General features: G+C 53.8%; 1 protein-coding gene across 2 annotated transcripts in view; it reads right to left on the bottom strand.

Moving 5' to 3' along the window:
- CABIN1 (calcineurin binding protein 1) overlaps positions 1-19,063 on the bottom strand; it is a 156,954-nt gene that overhangs the window by 41,419 nt on the left and 96,472 nt on the right. For both annotated transcript variants that reach the window (XM_066260010.1, XM_066260011.1), the window contains exon 29: positions 8,802-8,915. In XM_066260010.1, the coding sequence (XP_066116107.1) occupies positions 8,802-8,915 (114 nt within the window). The remainder of the gene's footprint in view (positions 1-8,801; positions 8,916-19,063) is intronic.

Genomic DNA, 19,063 nt, shown 5'->3' with positions numbered 1-19,063 from the left:
AGAAAAGGCTTTTGCAGGCACTTGTTGGTATCAACCTCCCCATCTGCACAATGGGGATAACACAGTACCCTAGCCTCACAGACATGCTGAGGAAGACCAGAGGAGGCACCCAAGTAAAGTCCCCAGTAAGTGCCATAAATAGAGCCAGTGCTGCCATTGCTGCTGTGAGCTGCCTCTTCCTCAAACCCCTTGAAGCTGGGCAAGGCAAGACACCGATGGTGTGACACTTCGGGCAGGGTGGCAGCCTCCACTGTTGCTGCACTTGACCTCAGGAGCCCTAGTCCATGGATGGGCCTGGGGTGGGGGTAGGGAGAGTCTACCAGTGAAAGATAGCCCAACCCTGCCAGACAGTCACTCAAGGCCATGCCCACACAGGCCAGGTGCCCACGCCAGCTGACAGTTCAGCATGGCCCCCAAGAAGGGCTCTGGTATACACCTGGTCCAGCTACTGACCCCACCATCCATAAAGCTGGGATCCCAGCCTTACCTCCTAGGGCAAGGCTAAATGCCCATGTCCCCTGCTCACTGCCGCCCTATCCTCCCAATGGGTTGTTTGGGTAACACTCCTACTTGGGAACAACTGGGCCAATCCCAGGGTAGGAGCCAGTGGGTCCTTGGCTTTTCACCTCCTCCCTCACATGTGGCTCTCAGCCACCACCCTAGACAGAGTGAAGCTCCTCCAGCACAACCTGTTTGTGGGGCCTCAGCCAAGGCACCTTACCTCTTGGCTCCTCCATGAAATGGGACTAATAATCCAGCCTTTCAGATCATTCTGTGGACCCTGGACCTTGTTGACAGGCAGCTGGCCCAAGCGGGTTTAACAGTAGGGCAACACCCTCCTTGAGGTATGGGCACATGGACATACAGAGCTGGACAGTGAACTGGTTAAAACTGGTCCTGAGTGGAAAGAAGGTGATGTAGGTGGAACCAACTTCAAGAAAGGTGTGGATCTGTTGCCAATGGGGCACTTCGTACCCAGACATTCCCTAGCCTTGACCAGAGAGGGAGGGCGGGGCTGAGAACGGGAGGAGCTGCACACTGGGGCCCCATGGGCCAGATGGAGTGCCCCTCACTGATGCTCCTGGGGCTTGTTTATTGCTGGGAGGCAGCACAAATCTGCCACAGTCTAAGGCAGTGTGGGGTATAACTAACTGGGTGGACACCCACGCCTCATTCCTGGAAGGTGCCTTGGTCTTTGATGATGTCTGCCGGCAAAAGCACTGAACTTGGGGCAGATATCTGGGGGTGGGTGTTAGTGACTCAACTTTGGGGTGGTTGTGAGGCAGAGGCCCCCACAGTCTCACCAGCACAGTGCCTTTTGGTGGCTGGAACGGGTTAGGAAGGAAGGGCCAAATCTGGCTCTGTAACAGGAGGTGGCTATCTCAGACACATACCCCAGGGCCTGGCCATGGCAGGGTTCCTGGGTACCCAAGCCAGGATGGTGCCTGTTCCGCTTGCTCTGCAGCTGCTGCTTCCTGAAGTTCCTTCTCCCAGGTACCTCTGGAGGGTGAAAGGAACTCATGGTCACTAGACATGCCCTGCCTGCTGGGCACCATGCCAGAGAATGTGTCAGGAGGGCAATGGCAATGCTGTTCTAGATGAGGTCCCAGCCTAGGGGTGCCTGGGTACACTGCATACAGCAGAGGCTGTACCCTGCCTGGCACCACTGGCCTCCATCTGGACCACTAGCTCTCTCCTTCCAAAGGCAGAGGGGCACTGGCTGAGGCCTGGTCTATACAATAAGCACCGTCTCAGGTTGGGCCATACAGTAGGGTCAGAGGCTGTGCTGTCTGCCAAATGCCTCTCCTTAACACCTGGCATCTGCTCACAGGGTCAGGGTTGGAGAATTCCCCTGAGGTCACAGAAACAACTGGTGGCAAGTCAGAGTAGAATGGGTGTGACTGATACTTGCCATGAAGGATACGTGCCAAGGGCCTTTAGAGACCTTCTGTCCTTCCTTCCAGTTTGCTGTCCAGTAGGGGCCCTTCCTTTCATATCAGGGACCTCAGTAAGGCCCCCGGCTCCAGGGTGGCACAGCACAATGCTTAAGGAAACAAAGATGGCTTGTGACAACTATAACTCTCATCAGTATAAGCAACAGAGTCAACATTGAGAAGTGCCAGGCTATGTGGTGGCTGGCATGTAGGCACTCTTGTTAGAGCCCAGGTAAACAAAAGGACTGGCCCCAGGTGTGGGAAGGGGTTCAGCCTCTTGGGTTACCACACAGATGGGCCAAAGTGAAAGTGGTCTGTGGTTCTGAGTGCCAGAAGGGGGCAGCAGTGGCTGGTGAGAGGGAAGCCAGCTCAGCTCTGCAGAACCATCTACCAATGTGTAGAGGCACTCGGTCAGAGGGCCTGTGACCCAGCCTCCACTTGCACTGGTCCTGGACACTTGCACATGAGAAGAAGGTGACCTAGGGAGGTAGCAGTTTGCACTGGTAGAGAACTGGAAGCTACCTACCCCCTAGGAAGAGGGCAGGCAGGTAAGTTATGGAATAACAGACAGAGTGGAATGCTACACAGCGGTGACCAAGAAGCAATGAGCACATCCATAGGCCCCAACAGCCAAGTCAGGCCACACAGAAATGGGTCCAGGTGGCGAGCAGGGAAGGCCACATCTTCATCTCAGGTGGGCCCACTTGAAAAAGGGCAACCCTGGAGCCTGGAGGGCCCTTGCCAGGCAAAAGTTGGGGCTCCCATCACCCCCACTCCAGTCACAACCCTTCTGATATCAGCACTGTCCTGATGCACCACTGTGATCTGAGACAAGCTTCGAAGGCTCTGTGCAGGCTGATTTTGGTCCCAAGGATAAGCTGTGTGATGTGACAAGTATGTGCTGAGGATTCCTGCCCACTTGTGCACTGTGTGGGGCCGAGTAAGAGGTAGAGTGGGTAAGAGCTGAGCCTGCCTAAGCCCCAAATCTGTGCTCTTCTCGGTGATCATAGGGCCCAGGGACCTGTTCCCAGGGGCTGTAGGACACAGGCTACTTGCCTGTGCTGAGCACAGCCCCTCATGTGGGCAGGGCAGGAGTGGCTGTGGAGGAGGCACTGAGGCAGGGCAGCCGAGCTGCAGCTGGCAGCACCTCCCCTCCACTCCCTCATACTTGGGCCACAGCGTGCCAGCCTGCACAGCCTCGCAAACAGGAAGCAGTGCTAGCCGGGCCCTCGGCTCCTCGTGCTTCCCTCACAGTGGCTGGAAAACTGGGTCAAAACAAGAAAAACCCTAGTTGCTAAAATAAGTAAACATTTTGGGAAGGAGGAAGAGCCATCTCTAGCTTGGTTACTATGGGAACGTTTCTGCATCAACTACAAGAGGGAGAAAAGTTTATCCTGGCCAGAGCAGCCCTGCTTCACAGGCCCACCTGCCCAGCTTCCATGTCTTCCCCCCTCTCTCCCACCATGCTGTGAACCTGTGAAAGGACAGGCACCAGGGTCTAGGCCAGGCTCTGCTGGGGCAAGGAGGACTGTAGGACCTCAACCAATAATATCTGACAACTATGCCTCCGTTTTGGCAAAGACCAGACTATTCTGATTGGTGGGAGAGGGCTGGGGTAATGGGGCCTTCAGATGAGGCTCTGGCCTGCCCTGGAGCATGAGCCCAGGCCCAAAGCTCAATCTGCTCAGCAGACAGCCCACAAGCAGCGATTTTCCATGGCAGAGGAAAAGGGTGGTTGGGAGCTGTTCCCTCTCAGTCAAGTTGGGAACGGTGGGACTGCAGATGCACCAAGTTCATACCTCCCTCTCTCAAATGCTCATCCAGCCATACTGCTGAGGCCTACTACATGCCATGTCTCTGCTGCTGCGGGGTCCTGTTTGTGAGGAGCTCCTGTCAAGAAAGCTGACCAAAGCCCCAGGTTACACTCACCTGTCCTTCCACACCCATCCTTACACTCAACATGAAGGCTGGGCCAGCACTGCCCCGGGCATCATCCAGCCTTGAGGAGTTCCTCTAAGGTGCTTTTAACCCTGACCTCCTTTCTCCTGCCCATTCCTCGTTGAGGACCCTACCAGTGGGAGCCCTGCCTCCTGTCCACCCAGACTCTTTGAGGGCTCTCTGTCTCTCCCCCATGCCCCGCAGCATTCTACAGGAGCACTGCATGAAGGGACATGCATGTGGGGCTCTACTGCAAGCCTTCAAGCATCCTATGGCAGGGGCCTGACATCGGCCAACACTGGCTAGACCAGGACAACAGGCCTGGAGACCATCTGTTAAGGCAGAGACATGAATGGAAATAATGTACAATGCTCAGTGAGCACCTTTTCCCTGGCCAGGCCATGACAGCCACAGACTCTACAAGGAATACAGGGACAGCACCAAGACATTTGTGTAGTGAGGCCCGCTGCAGCCTGCTTGTGAGCACAAAGGCTAGCCCCACTTATGTGCCCACCCAAGGAGACCATGGCCCATACACGATGCAGTATTGGTGACAGCTGCAAAGAGTGAGAAGGCTGCACTCCTTACAGAGAAATCCCCCAAGACTTAGTGAAAAAAAGCAAGTTGCCAAACAGCATCCCCTCCACACACATATACACACATGCGTATTTCATTAAAGCTGCAATGACAAACTTGTCTGATTTTGCACACATACACCTGAAAAGAAAAACACAGCCCGGCTACTCATGGAAGGCCCTCTGAGAAGGGCATGGAGCCTCGGCATGGGCAGGCCAGGGGTGTGTACCTGAGCTGTGTCACTGAAAAATAATAGGAGGGTTCCCTAGCCTGGGCCCTAAGGATGGAGGGGGGCACCCAGACAGCCCCTTTGGTGAGTGACACCAAGGCTGGGAACCAGGAAGGTGGGTGCTTAGGGGGATAGCAGGTCAGGGTACCAGATGACCCTGCCCTCACCCGTTCTACATCTCCTCACTAGGACTGCCCACTCTCACCAGCCTCTGTCCCCGCCCCTGGTGGTATTCTCCAGTGCACATTAGCAGGAGGAAGAACCAGTCTGCTAATCCTGACCTACAGCCCCAGCTGGCAGAGACACGGCCCTATCACAGCAGGCAGCAATGGCTGCCCTCAGTGCTCCTGAAGTGTGGCAGCAGTTTCGTCACACTTGGTAACATCTACTGGACAAACTCATGTGCTGGGAGGGTGCAGGGTCACACTTTCTGATGTTCTGAGTGTGAGGTCTGGCTAGAGGTGTACACCCTGAAGGTCCCCCTGCAGCAGCAGCAAGGACGGGGTGGGGTGGGTTTGGCAAGGGCCATCCTGCCACCAACCAGCTGGGAGTATCTGTCTCTCGGGCACTTCATAAATGAAGGTCTGTCTGGCCTCTGTTCAGGTTAACCTTTCAGGCCCAAGCACAAGGAGCCCCAACCCACCTCCAAAGAGAAGAGCTAGGAAAGCAGAGTGTCCAGCACTCAGGTAAGGAGAGGGCTCAAGGGTGACACAAGCAGCAGTCTCTGGGAAGCAAGGGGGACAAACAGCTGACCCAGAGGAGGAAAATACCCAAAACACCAGCCCAAGTTGGGTGCCCTATATCTGTAAGGGCTTCCGGCTCTGAGGGAGGTGTTGCTCATGTGCCAGGCCCACCAGGCCTTCCCTCCCACTGGCACAGCCTGACTGCCTTTCTGCAGAACTCATTTCTTAGAAGGGTCTGGAAACCATAAGAGGGAGCACAATGGGGAAGGGGCCTGCAGAACCTGGCCACCAGCTCAGATGTGCTCCAGTGGAGCTGGTATCTGAGGTGCCGGCCTCCTAAACTCCACCTTTAGGAAGGCTGAGTGCTTCCCTGTGAGGAAAGACAGAGCACTGGGTTTCTCCTTCCAACATCACTGCCTAGTCTTAGAGGGCAAAGCACCAACAATGGGGGAGGGGGAAGGGAGGCAAGCTGTCTTCTTGAGTACGTACCAAGTGCCAGGTCCCAAGTTAGGGACATTACCCCATTATCTAATTTAATCCCTATAATTATTCTTCAAGGCAGGTAATGGGAGCCCATTTTATAAGGGGAGTAGCCCAGGAGCTCACAAAAAATTAAGATACTTTTCTGGCTCTAACTTTGGTTTAGCAATGGAAAAAAAAAATCTGCAAGACATTGACAAAGGGAGACCATTTCATTAATATATAAAGATTTTTTTTTTTTTTTTTTTTTTTTTAGAGACAGAGAGAGAGAGAGAGAGAGGGATAGACAGGGACAGACAGATAGGAACGGAGAGATGAGAAGCATTGATCATTAGTTTTTCGTTGCGTGTTGCGACACCTTAGTTGTTCATTGATTGCTTCCTCATATGTGCCTTGACCGCAGGCCTTCAGCAGACCAAGTAACCCCTTGCTCAAGCTGGTGACCTTGGGCTCAAGCTGGCGACCTTGGGGTCTTGAACCTGGGTCTTCCGCATCCCAGTCTGATGCTCTATCCACTGCGCCACTGCCTGGTCAGGCTAAAGATTCTTATACATCAATAAGAAAAGGACTGCTCTGGCCAGTTGGCTCAGCGGTAGAGCATTGGCCCGGCGTGTGGAAGTTCCAGGTTCGATTCCTAGTCAGGGCACACAGGAGAAGCGCCCATCTGCTTCTCCACCGTTCCCCCTCTCCTTTCTCTCTCTCTCTCTCTCTTCCCCTCCCACAGCCAAGGCTCCACTGGAGCAAAGTTGGCCTGGGCACTGAGGATGGCTCTATGGCCTCCTCCTCAGTGGCTCCAATTGAAACGGACCAACGCCCCAGATGGGCAGAGCATCGCCCCCTGGTGGGCATGCCAGGTGGATCCCAGTTGGGTGCATGTGGGAATCTGTCTGACTGCTTCCCTGCTTCTAACTTCAGAAAAAAAAGAAAAGAAAAGAAAAGAAAAGGACCAATAATCCAATAGGAAAATGAACACAAGTATAAACTGCACAGAAGAAATTAAAACAGCTAATTAACATGATATCATGGTTAATCCCACTGACAATGAATGAAACACAATAGCATTTTTCACCTGCTGAAGAGCAAATATGAGGTAGTTCAACAACAAAGTATTGAGGAAATATGAAAAAATGAGTGTAAGATTGGGAGCATGGGTTAGATCTTTAGTATCAACTAAATCTTTAAGAGCAACACAAACTCTTTGACCCAAGAATTGTTTCTAGCGATTTATCCTATGAATAGACACCCACGTATTTGCAAAGAGCACTGTTCCTAATAACTAAAGACTGGAAACAAATAAATGCACGTCAATAGAAGATGGATAAGTAAACTGTAAGATATCCACACATTGGGAGCACTATACAGCTATTAAAAAGAGTAAGTTGGCCCTGGCCGGTTGGCTCAGCGGTAGAGCGTCGGCCTGGCGTGCGGTGGACCCGGGTTCGATTCCCGGCCAGGGAACATAGGAGAAGCGCCCATTTGCTTCTCCACCCCCACCCTTCCTCTCTGTCTCTCTCTTCCCCTCCCGCAGCCAAGGCTCCATTGGAGCAAAGATGGCCCGGGCGCTGGGGATGGCTCTGTGGCCTCTGCCCCAGGCGCTGGAGTGACTCTGGTGGCGGCAGAGCGACGCCCCGGAGGGGCAGAGCATCGCCCCCTGGTGGGCGTGCCGGGTGGATCCCGGTCGGGCGCATGCGGGAGTCTGTCTGACTGTCTCTCCCCGTTTCCAGCTTCGGAAAAATACAAAAAAAAAAAAAAAAAGAGTAAGTTCTAAAACACTTTCCCAGATATACCCTTAAATGAGAAAAGAAAACAAACAAGGGGTAGAAGCATGTGTACTTTTTGTCCTTTGTGTATATCTGTGCACTGGCTTATAAATGAGCAGACACCCTCTGGAAGGACACATGCAGGACAAAGAACAAGCCGCTATGGGGCAGTGGCTATGGCCTGGGCATCTGTGTGGGAGGGAGCTTCTCTTTCACTGCAAACTTTGGTCCCCTGAAGATTAACTAGAGATTATATCTACCACTTGTCTATAAAGTACCCACAGAAAGAGAGGGCTGGTAGACACAGCTCCTAGCTCCAGAGCCCCAACCTGCCCCTAGAAGCTCACAGCCTGGGAGAAAAGAGCCATGGACCTAGACACTCCACCACCTGCATCTCAATGGGGACCTCACCCTGCCTAGATGCTTCCAGAACAAGCCTCTGTCATAACCCTTCTAGACCTGAGACCTGCCCTCCTTGGCTCCTGTCCTGGCCAATCCTGCCCTTTAATTTCTCTACATGTAATAAGGAATCAGGGAAAATACAGAAGAAAGCAACACTGAGAAGTTCTGCATGACTTGCCAGACCACCCAGCTGGGAGCTGGCTGTGCTGAAGGAGATGATGGAAGACAGAGAGGACTCTGAAGCAGAGCAGGCTGAAGGGTCGCCTGTCCTTGTGCAGGACAGAGTAAATAAGGAAGGAGTAGATGCAGGTCCCAGGGGTCCTTGAGGATGGGAGGTAGATAGGCCTTGGAGCTGTGCCATGTCCTGCCTGAGTGGCCACACTTGTTTTTAAGCAGTAGACTCAGCTTCAATCAAATCTTCAGGTGCCCCAGACCTCACAGGGGCACATGGAGCTGCTCTAGAGAAAGCAGGGCCATAGGCATGGAGCCCCTCTCACCACTGCCTGCCATGGCCTCAGAATACCTGGGGCTCCAGAGAATACACCAAGCTCATCCATGTCTCTCTGCAACGATGGGCAAACTGGTGCCCAAAGAGGGCAGTGATATGCCAGAAGTCCCTCAACAAGCATGGCCCCACTCCCGAGTCTGGCGCACTCTCAACTGCACCGCCCTGCCTGCCCTCTGAGGATGCCGCAAACCTGTTGTCCTGGGAACGCCCACTCAGGGGTCCATTCGCACGCCTTTGGTGAAAAGCAGTGGCAGCAAGCAGCCTTGGAAATCAACAAGGCAAAGTACTCACGTTGAAGAAATTGGTCTTGTTCCTCTCACAGAAGAGCCCCTGTGCCGGCATGTGCTGCAGTTGTTGCCACGGGATACTGCTGCCTAGCAACACATCGCGGGCCCACTGGAGGTTCTAGGGAAACAAGAAGTAGGTTGGAAGTGAGTGTGTGGGCAGCTCACGGCACCCACGGGGAAGGGAGGCAGTCCCCTCCTTCCTGGCTGCATTGGCAAAGCGGTAATGAGCAGCAGCTCCTGCTGACATTGATCCTGCAACTCCAGGCAGCTCTGGCTGCGGGGCGTTTCAGGAACTGATTTCTTGCCTAGCACAATTGATTCAGGTGACTGTGGCCTCAGACTGCCCAAGAAGGGCCAGATAGGGCCCCCTCACTCTGACCAACCTTGTAAAGCTGCTGCATGGACCCAGTGCCTCACCTTCTGTAGGGAGACCCCCACTGGCCCAAATGGTCAGTCCTGACTTGTCAGGACATCAGCAGTGCTTCTTATCATGGCCAGCAACACAGCTACCTTAGATTCAGGCTGAAGATGGCTGGGGCTCTGCAGGATGCCAAGGGCCTACATGCTTACAGAGGAGGGAGTTCTGTCCAAGTGCTCAGACCTGTGCTTTCTGGGCAATGGTGCCTCTTGCCTGGCCTGTGGTGACGCAGTGGATACAGTGTTGTGCTAGAACCTGAGGTCACCAGTTTGAAATCATTGGTTTGCCTGGTCAAGACACCTATAACAAGCAAACAACGAACAACTCAAGTGAAGCAACTATAAGTTGATACTTCTCACTTTCCCCACTCCATAAAATCAATAAATACAATCTTTTTATAAAAAATGATGCCTCTTGGTGGAACATGGAAGGGTGAGAACAGGGCCCGCTGGCCTAGGTGGTACTGCGGGACAGAGTGAGATTGGGCATGCGTCTGGCTGCCTTGGCCTTTCACTGACCCCAGAGAGCAGCCCTTCCCCACCAACCTCCTGGCCAACCACCTTCCCTCTAAGGTCTTTACCACTGTGGCTCCCATGGCCAAAACCAGTGCTAAGCACCCTGTATACAGCATTTCATCCCAGCTCAGAACAATGCTGTCCTACAGGGGAGACCTGGGACTAAAACCCAGTACTGCACAACGCTGGACCCTTGTTTTTTCCACAGCGCCACCCCCGCCCCATCCCCAGCCAATCAGTCCTCTCCCAACCTTCCCATCCCTTGGCCAGATCCCTTCCTTGTCTTTGCACCCTGGGGCCCAGCCTTTATCATCTCATGTCCCAACTATTGTGAGCACCCTCTCACTTCTCAGCCCATGAGCCTATCCCACGTGCTCCCACTCTGTTCACTACTGGTCAGACAGAACTTATAAAAGAGTTCCTTTTGTCACAACTCAGACAAAAGTGCAAACCCAGTTCCCTGGCGGGCTAGCTAGGGGCCCCCACTGGTCTGCTTCTGAGTCTCTGCTCCCACCTCTGTACATAGGGACAAGCCTCACAGGCTGCTATGGGGCTGAGGGCTGCTCCATGCCCAGCACAGGACAGAACCCTGCAACTGATTGGGGGTGTGGCACACAAATGAGGGTCCCTCTAAGATGGGGATAGGTGGTTTCATTCACACCTCTCCTGGATAACACACAGGAAACAGAGCTGGCTCTTCTATGGAAGCCGGATCTCCTACACCAGTGATTTTCAACTGGTATGCTGTGCACATTGGTGTGCAGTGAGAATTCTTAAAACATGCAACACGTGACTATTCAGTCAGGGCCACTGGCAGCGGTGCAGTGGACAGAGCGTCGGATTGGGATGCAGAGGACCCAGGTTCAAGACCCCAATGTCGCTAGCTTGAGTGTGGGCTCATCTGGTTTGAGCAAAGCTCACCAGCTTGGACCCAAGGTCACTGGCTCAAGCAAGGGGTTACTCAGTCTGCTGAAGGCCCGCGGTCAAGGCACATATGAGAAAGCAATCAATGAACAACTAAGGTGTTGCAAGGAAAAACTAATGATTGATGCTTCTCATCTCTCTCCATTCCTGTCTGTCTGTCCCTGTCCATCCCTCTCTCTGACTCTCTGTCTCTGTAAAAAAAAAAAAAAAGAAAAAAGAAAAAAAAGAAAACAGCTAACACAACAATAGCCATCCGGTGTGAATGAATCAAAAGTTATACCTTTTTTGGGGGGTCAGATCAGACAAAGAATGTTTTTTGGTGTGCTTCAGGATTTTAGTAATTAGTTATATATGCCATAAGGTGAAAAAGGTTGAAAAGCGCTGTCCCAGGGAAGTCTGGATTAGCCCAGTATCGACTATAGGAACATGGCCGGGCGCTGAGGGCAGCTGAAGGCTCAGCCACCATAGAGGCAAGGCTGCTCTGGCCCAGCAGTGCTGTAGCCGGCCTGGTCTAACAAAGCATGCTCAATGTGGGGCTGAATCCAGAAGGACAGGGACATCCTACTGCACCAGGAGAGCAAGAGTAGCCCAGCTCGACAAGAGGGAATGTGCTGGCCTGACCAGGTGGTGGCGCAGTGGATAGAGCATCGAAATGGGAAGCAGGGGACCCAGTTTCGAGACTCCAAGGTCGCCAGCTTGAGCGTGAGCTCATCTGGTTTGAGCAAAGCTCACCAGCTTGGACCCAAGGTCGCTGGCTTGAGCAAGGGGTACTTGGTCTGCTGTAGCCTCACGGTCAAAGCACATATGAGAAAGCAATCAATGAACAACTAAGGTGTCACAAGGAAAAACTAATGATTGATGCTTCTCATCTCTCTCCATTCCTGTCTGTCTGTCCCTATCTATCCCTCTCTCTGACTCTCTCTCTCTGGAAAAAAAAAAAAAGGGAATGTGCTGCCCACAGCCCTCTGCACTGCTGGCCTCTCAAGCCTGGCACTCAGATGGATTGCTCTCTTGCTCAGAGCCTGATCCCAGAGGGAAGCCCTGAGCAGAAGTCACACCAAGGGCCATGTGGGGGTCCCTCACATTGAGACTCAGCGGCTGACAGGGAGCAGCAGCTGGGTTTGCTGAGACATTTTTTCTCCAGGACTCACAGTCCTTTCCAGGGCCATAAGAACCAGTGCTGCAGCCATTCACAGTAAGCGACGGGACTTCCTGCCCACTGAGGCACCCGTTCTCTGTCCTCACTTGAGGGAGGGGAAAGTGGGCAGAGGGGCTACTGGGAAGCAAGAGTCTAGGCCCCCAATCAGGAGCATAGGGCCACTCCGCTCCATACTCGGGAATTAGAGTAAACTACCGAGTTTCCACCTTCAACTTTTTTTTTTTTTTTGTATTTTTCCGAAGCTGGAAACGGGGAGAGACAGTCAGACAGACTCCCGCATGCGCCCGACCGGGATCCACCTGGCACGCCCACCAGGGGCGACGCTCTGTTCACCAGGGGGAGATGCTCTGCCCCTCCGGGGCTTCGCTCTGCCACGACCAGAGCCACTCTAGCGCCTGGGGCAGAGGCCAAGGAGCCATCCCCAGCGCCCGGGCCATCTTTGCTCCAATGGAGCCTTGGCTGCGGGAGGGGAAGAGAGAGACCGGGGGGGGGGGGTGGAGAAGCAAATGGGCGCCTCTCCCATGTGCCCTGGCTGGGAATCGAACCCCGGTCCCCCGCACGCCAGGCCGACGCTCTACCACTGAGCCAACTGGCCAGGGCCTCCACCTTCAACTTCTGAGCTCTGCTACACCAGAAGGATCAACTTGCAGTTGACATTCCAATGCCCCTGGCAGTGCCCTGCAGTCTGGCTCAGAGAACCTATCTCCCAGACCAGTCTATTAAGCTTCTGTGGACAGTAACAAGTCCTGGCCCCATGCTTGCAGCCCTGCCCCACTGACCTTGGAAAAACAGTGCAGAGTGGGGAAACAGGGTGGGTCAGGCGTGCTTCATTATAGGGAATAACATCCAACTCAGACTAGCTCAAGCTGGCTTCTCAGGATCCCAGGAATCCAAAGAGAAAGTAAAGCCTCAGGCCTAGGCTGCTCAGGGAGCCCAGGAGAGAGGCTCATGACCCACATTAGTGCTCAATCAGGACCCCTTAGCCTCACTGCCACTTGGTTCAAAGTCTCTTCCAAGGGAGATCTGAGAGGCTTGGCCTAGGCAGGGATCGACTGCCAGTCTCATCAGCCATGGATGAACCCTCCCAGAATGGGGCAAGGGACAGGAGACCACTACCTGCACTTGAATATGACAGGTGAGCCCACCCAAGGTTCAGCCTGAGTTGGCTGAGGAGGCTTCTGGAGGATGTGACTGTGAGTTGTAGTTTGCACATGGTTATCATGGGACTGAAGGGCTCACTGAAGCAAAAGCCAAGACAGGCAGGGTGGCCAGGGCCCTGCTGAGGCAGAGACCAGATGTGGCTGACCACAGGGCCAGTAGGGAGGCAGGAAGCTGCAAGGCAGAGGATATGGGCCCCGGGACCACCATGGACCTGAGCTTTGCTTGCTCTTCCCCTCTCTCAGGGCCCAGGCCAACTTCTCCTCCAGCCAAGTGCCCCCAGGAGACCCAGGGCATAGGCCTGGCCGGCACTGCACAGGAGGCTTGAGAGAAGTTACTCCAGTGCTATTCCCCCAAAATTTCTTCTGGGGCTTCTTGGGGACTTGTGGGAAGTACCTGGGTAACCCCTTTAAGTAGCAGCAGTTTTTTTTGGGGGGGGGCTGATGGGGTAACAAGGCTTGAAAAAGCATCTCCACAGTAGCCATTATTTTCTTAAGAATACTGAAAAAATAGAACCCAACAAGGACTTTCTTCTGGCTGGGAAAATGCGGTATCACAGTACTGAGGCTGGGGGAAGAGAGGGCTCGGCGGGGGGACCTTGGCTGGGGACTCAAGGTTGTGGGACAGGATGGAACATCCTGTGGCTTCTGTTTCTGCCGCCACTCTGCAGCTTCTCCCAGGACACCAGCACCAAGACTGCATGCCCGACAGTCAGGCAGAGCGTGGAGGATTAGGAAGGGAGGGGCAGAGGGAGGAGGGAGAAGGCCAGGGCTCTCAGAGACCTGAAAACCAGGCACTCGAAGAGAGCTCCAGACTGCCCTGCCAGTCTGACCTGTGGTGGTGCAATGGATAAAGCACTGACCTGGAATGCTAAGGTCACCATTTTGAAACCCCTGGCTTTCCCAGTCAAGGCACATGTGAGAAGCTACGATGCATTCGACCCCCCTACCCCTACCTTGCGCTCTCTCTCCTCTCTCAATAAACAAAATCTTAAAAAAAAAAAAAAAAAAGGAAAGATTGTCCTGCCCAACCCAACTAGGATCAGCAATTAGCCTCCTGCAGACTTGGCTGGTGCACACACCAACAGGGAGTGTGGTTGCCCAGCCATCTCAGACCCACCAAAGAGCCAGTCAATAGCTAAGGCACAAAGTGTCTGGTCAGACCTTCATTTCTGAGGCCCCAGATGGGAGCTGACAGGGACCAGGCCACAGGGCGAGGTGAGGGGCAGGGAGAGCTACCTGCATCTTGCACCTGTACCACAGCACCTGGCCCATGGCTTTGCACTGTGGCAAGGTCAGACTTGATGCCACCTGGACTAAGCAGACCTATAACGCCTCATTCCATGTTCCTGCCCTTTCAGCGATGAGGAAACTGAGGCTCAGACAGGTTAAAGAGCTAGCCCAAGGCCTCAGAGACAGGAAGAGGTAGAGCCAGGTTTGCCATGTGGTCAGGCCAGAGGGGTTCAAGAGACCTCGGCTCTTGCCCTGCCCCCTACAGGGTGGGCAAGACTGCCTGGTCAGGTGCATGCCTGACACAGAGCCAGCCACCAGGGGTAACCCTCATGGCAGCACTCTCTCAGGCCCTGCCACCAAGACCACTCGCCCAGAGCCTCCAGTTGACCAACATCTCTGGGAATAGAAGGAACACGCATGCCAGCCCTGGCCGGTTGGCTCAGCGGTAGAGCGTCAGCCTAGCGTGCGGAGGACCCGGGTTCGATTCCCGGCCAGGGCACATAGGAGAAGCGCCCATTTGCTTCTCCACCCCTCCGCCGCGCCTTCCTCTCTGTCTCTCTCTTCCCCTCCCGCAGCCAAGGCTCCATTGGAGCAAAGATGGCCCGGGCGCTGGGGATGGCTCTGTGGCCTCTGCCCCAGGCGCTAGAGTGGCTCTGGTCGCAACATGGCGACACCCAGGAGGGTCGCAACATGGCGACGCCCAGGATGGGCAGAGCATCGCCCCCTGGTGGGCAGAGCGTCGCCCCCTGGTGGGCGTGCCGGGTGGATCCCGGTCGGGCGCATGCGGGAGTCTGTCTGACTGTCTCTCCCTGTTTCCAGCTTCAGAAAAATGCAAAAAAAAAAAAAAAAAAAAAAAAAAAAAGGAACACGCATGCCAGAAAACGGTGCGGTTCTTCCTGGGATACATTAGTCCCCTAAGGCTTGTGCATAGCACCTACTCTGACAGAGAAGAACACACTAAATGCCCTAGAGAGGGGCAGACAAGGCAAAGGGGTCCTGATGAGAGGCACTCCTCTGCTTGAAGGCCTTGCCTTCCTCAAAGTGGAGGGCCAGCTCTGTACTTCAGTCTAACCACGACACGCCCGCTTGTCCCCTCCACCTTCCCTGTGTTCAGCCCCCTACCCACACTTGCCTCTGCCCCCATCTTAACCCCATAGGTCTTTCAGCCTGGTACCAACTCACCCCACCCCCACAGCCATCTTAAGCTTCTTTCTTTTTTTTTTTTCTTTTTCTTTTTTTTGCATCTTTCCGAAGCTAGAAACGGGGAGGCAGTCAGACAGACTCCCGCATGCGCCCGACCAGGATCCACCTGGCATGCCCACCAGGGGACGATGCTCTGCCTCTCTGGGGCATCGCTCTGTTGCATCCAGAGCCATTCTAGCGCCTGGGGCAGAGGCCAAGGAGCCATCCCCAGCGCCCAGGCCATCTTTGCTCCAATGAAGCCTTGCTGCGGGAGGGGAAGAGAGAGACAGAGAGGAAGGAGAGGGGGAGGGGTGGAGAAGCAGATGGGCGCTTCTCCTGTGTGCCCTGGCCGGGAATCGAACCCGGGACTCCTGCACGCCAGGCCAACACTCTACCACTGAGCCAACCAGCCAGGGCTCCACTGAGGCAACCAGCCAGGGCTAAGCTGCTTTCACTGACTCAGCAACAGCTTTGCTGTCTGCTCCTACTTATCTGTCAGCCCCATGAGGGTAAGCACATGGTCTGACTTCTTTACTGACAGCTCCTCAGGGGCAAGACCAGTATGAGGTCCACAGAGGAATGAGATGGGTATTTGGGGAATGAATGGAAGGAAGATGGACAGGGTTTGAGCTTGCAGAAAATGATGAGCTGACAGGCCAAGGGGATAGTGTGAGGCCCAGAGGCAGCAAGGTGCCACAGTATATGGAGGAGTGGGGAGGAGCCAGGTCACTGAAGGTGGGAGGGCTGGGAGCAGAGCTGCTACCCTGAGGTTCCTGTACTCAAGGGGGCTATAGGGAAAAAGAGACTGCTTGGGAGCTCGTGTGCTGGGGGAGACCGGAGCATAAGGTCTGTCTTTTTTTTTTTTTTTTAAGATTTTAGCAAGAGAGGGTCAGACACACAGACAGACAGGAACATCAAGCTGTTCCTGTCTGTGCCCTAACGGGATTAAACTGGCAAGCTCTGTGCTTCAGGACGATGCTCTAACCAACTGAGCTATCTGGCCAGGGCAAGATCTATCTTTTTAAAAACACCCTTTACTAGTCTCCAGAATAGTACTCAGAAGCCTTGGGTGTGCTGTGCAGTTCCCCACAGGGGCAAAGAGTATATACACTGCCATCAGTTGTGTTTCTAGTCTGCATCCCCACTGTGTGCACTTGAGGGCAGGGCTTTGCTATCTGTGCACACCTCTGTATCCCCTGCACCTCAAAAGGCCTCACACACAACCACACTTCTGTGGCCAGCTGCTGAATGAATGAATGAACCCACAGAAATGCACAGGAACCACACAGGAGGGAATACACTAAAACACCAGCAGGTCTGCCATGTCGTGGGTTGTGGGATAATGAGGTGGTGGTAGTTTCATTCTTCTTTCCAAACTTAAACAGTATATTTGTAATGGATGCTGCCAACAATGCCAAACCCAGCCTTACTACTGGATATGAATCTCTCTGTGGAAAGAGGACCAGGAAAGCAGCTGGCCCATATGAAGGCCATCTGTCCCACCTCTTCTAACCCACAAAGGCACAACAGAACCTTCAAACAATGTGGCAAACAGATTTTGAAATGCATAGTCAAGATTCCTAGTTGAGAAAAATACTGAGTTTTCATTGTGTAAACCATATAAGGCTGGCTAGGACCTGCAACAACCCTGGGTTTCTGCATGGGGGCTGGGGCATGGCATCCTCTGCACTGGGGCCACTTTTGTGTATACAGAAAGGGAGTAGGGGCTGAAGGAAGGTGGAAATGCCCTGCTCTGTGGCCAACATACCCTCGTGATGTCTGGTCTCACTGTCTGGTAGGAATGTGGTCACCACCTGCCCCTGTATACTCACCTGCATGTATGCAGCAGGGTCTCCCAGCCTGTGCCAGAAGGGGATGACTGCATCACACCCTGGAAGATTGATCTTTTCACATCCACCCAATCAGATGGTGCAGGACCCTCTCATTTAACCTGGTTCTACAGGTTCCACAAATGAGCTGATGGCACAGGGATGTGGGGAACCACATCAGACAGGTGAGGGGCAGGGGTTTACAGCCCAGCTGATGATCCTCCAGCTAGGCTCACAGCAGCATACAAGTTTCTTCTGAAGTGAAAGACCAGCAGCTTCCCCCAGAGACAGCACAGCACTATAGGCTCTCCTGGCCGGAGGCAGTCTCTAACTAAACAAGTCCTAAACAGACATGGGGCCCAGGCTCATTCCACAAAAAGTTGATCTTACTGGGCTGGAGCAGCCAGGCCGCTATACTGCCACATGGACAGGCCCTTGCCCTATCATCAGAAGGATGTGCCAGAGTATGGGCTGGGTCACAACACTTGAGCTGCTGCCAGGAGTACTCTGGATGGGGCCAGGGGGCCTGTGGTGGGCCTATAGCTTTGCTCAGAGTGAATAGCCTTGCAAGGCAGGTTGTTCATTATCAGGACACATGTTCCCTGCCTGGTGAGGCAGCATAACTTACATGAACCTCACAACAAAACCTATAGTGAAGGTACTGCCCAGGACCTCACCCCTCACCTTGTTGTTAAGTAATTCTGTGGCAGCATCATGACACAAGAGCCCCAGGTTCTAAGAGTTCCCACATAGAGTCAGGATCTGAACTTGGAGAAACAGGCTTCAAAGCCCACATTCTCTCCCATCCCCCCAAAATACTGCTGCCAGCAGCTAAGCAACTAGTGCTCTGTGCCCTGAAGGCACTTCCTTTGCAGAGGCTTGGGAGCTCTGAACTGAGCAGATCCTCACCTGGGGGCACTTATAAAAGACCCCGTACAGCCCCTGGGGCCTCTCTGAAGTCATAGGGATGGATGCTCTGGCAGCAACTGAGCCATGAGATGGCAACAAGAAAGTGCCACTGCCAAGCCCACAGGCGAGACTTTATGAAGCAACGTGCTGCTGTTAAATACACTCAGTGGGAAGTGTTTGTTATGAAACAGCTGTGTTTGGAAAACCGTAGCTGCTTGTCAGTTAATGGTTCTACATTAGTCATTAAGAGCACTGGTTTGTCCCCAGAACTGTGGCCAGGCTGACACATAGGCCTGGGCAGAACCACAGCCAGCCCCAGGATGGCAGCATGCCCCAGGCAGGGTCAGCCCTACCTCAGGGTCTCAGTGGAGCCAGGAATCTGCCCTTAAAGTTGGGGTGGCAAGTACTGCTCAGCAAAGGTCTGAATGAAGGCAAACCAAGGAGCCAGTGGTGCCACCAGGGGTATAGTCAGGACCTAGGGTATGTGGTGGCTTCCTGAGTGCCTAACACACCTGGCACCCATGCAGAAAGAGGCTATTTTTCAGCATCAAGACCAGCATTCATTTTGGAAAACCAAGGATCCCAACCTGGGAACAGAGTGAACAGAAGAGGCACTGAAACAGAATGTGACGTCTGTAAAGGGTTGTCAGGAACACTGATATTCACGAGGCAGACATCCAAGCCAGCCTCTGTCCCCACTACTAGGGATGGCTGGGTCAGCTGGGGTCCATTATAGGCTGATCAAAATGACCTGGAGGGGGGGAATAATGACCTGGGGGACATTCATGGAAAGAGGAAAATAGCAAACTGTGGGCACAGATGCTCTTAATGGTGTGCAGGGGCCAGCGGAGTGGCTGGGCCTGGGTGTGGCTACTGGGCCTGGGTGTGGCTGATGGGCCGATGCCACGCTGTCACTCATCCCTGTGTGACCGACCCTGAG

The sequence above is a fragment of the Saccopteryx bilineata genome, chromosome 2, assembly GCF_036850765.1.
Source record: "Saccopteryx bilineata isolate mSacBil1 chromosome 2, mSacBil1_pri_phased_curated, whole genome shotgun sequence".
Classification (NCBI taxonomy): Eukaryota; Metazoa; Chordata; class Mammalia; order Chiroptera; family Emballonuridae; genus Saccopteryx; species Saccopteryx bilineata.
This window is presented reverse-complemented; position numbering and strand designations above follow the sequence as displayed.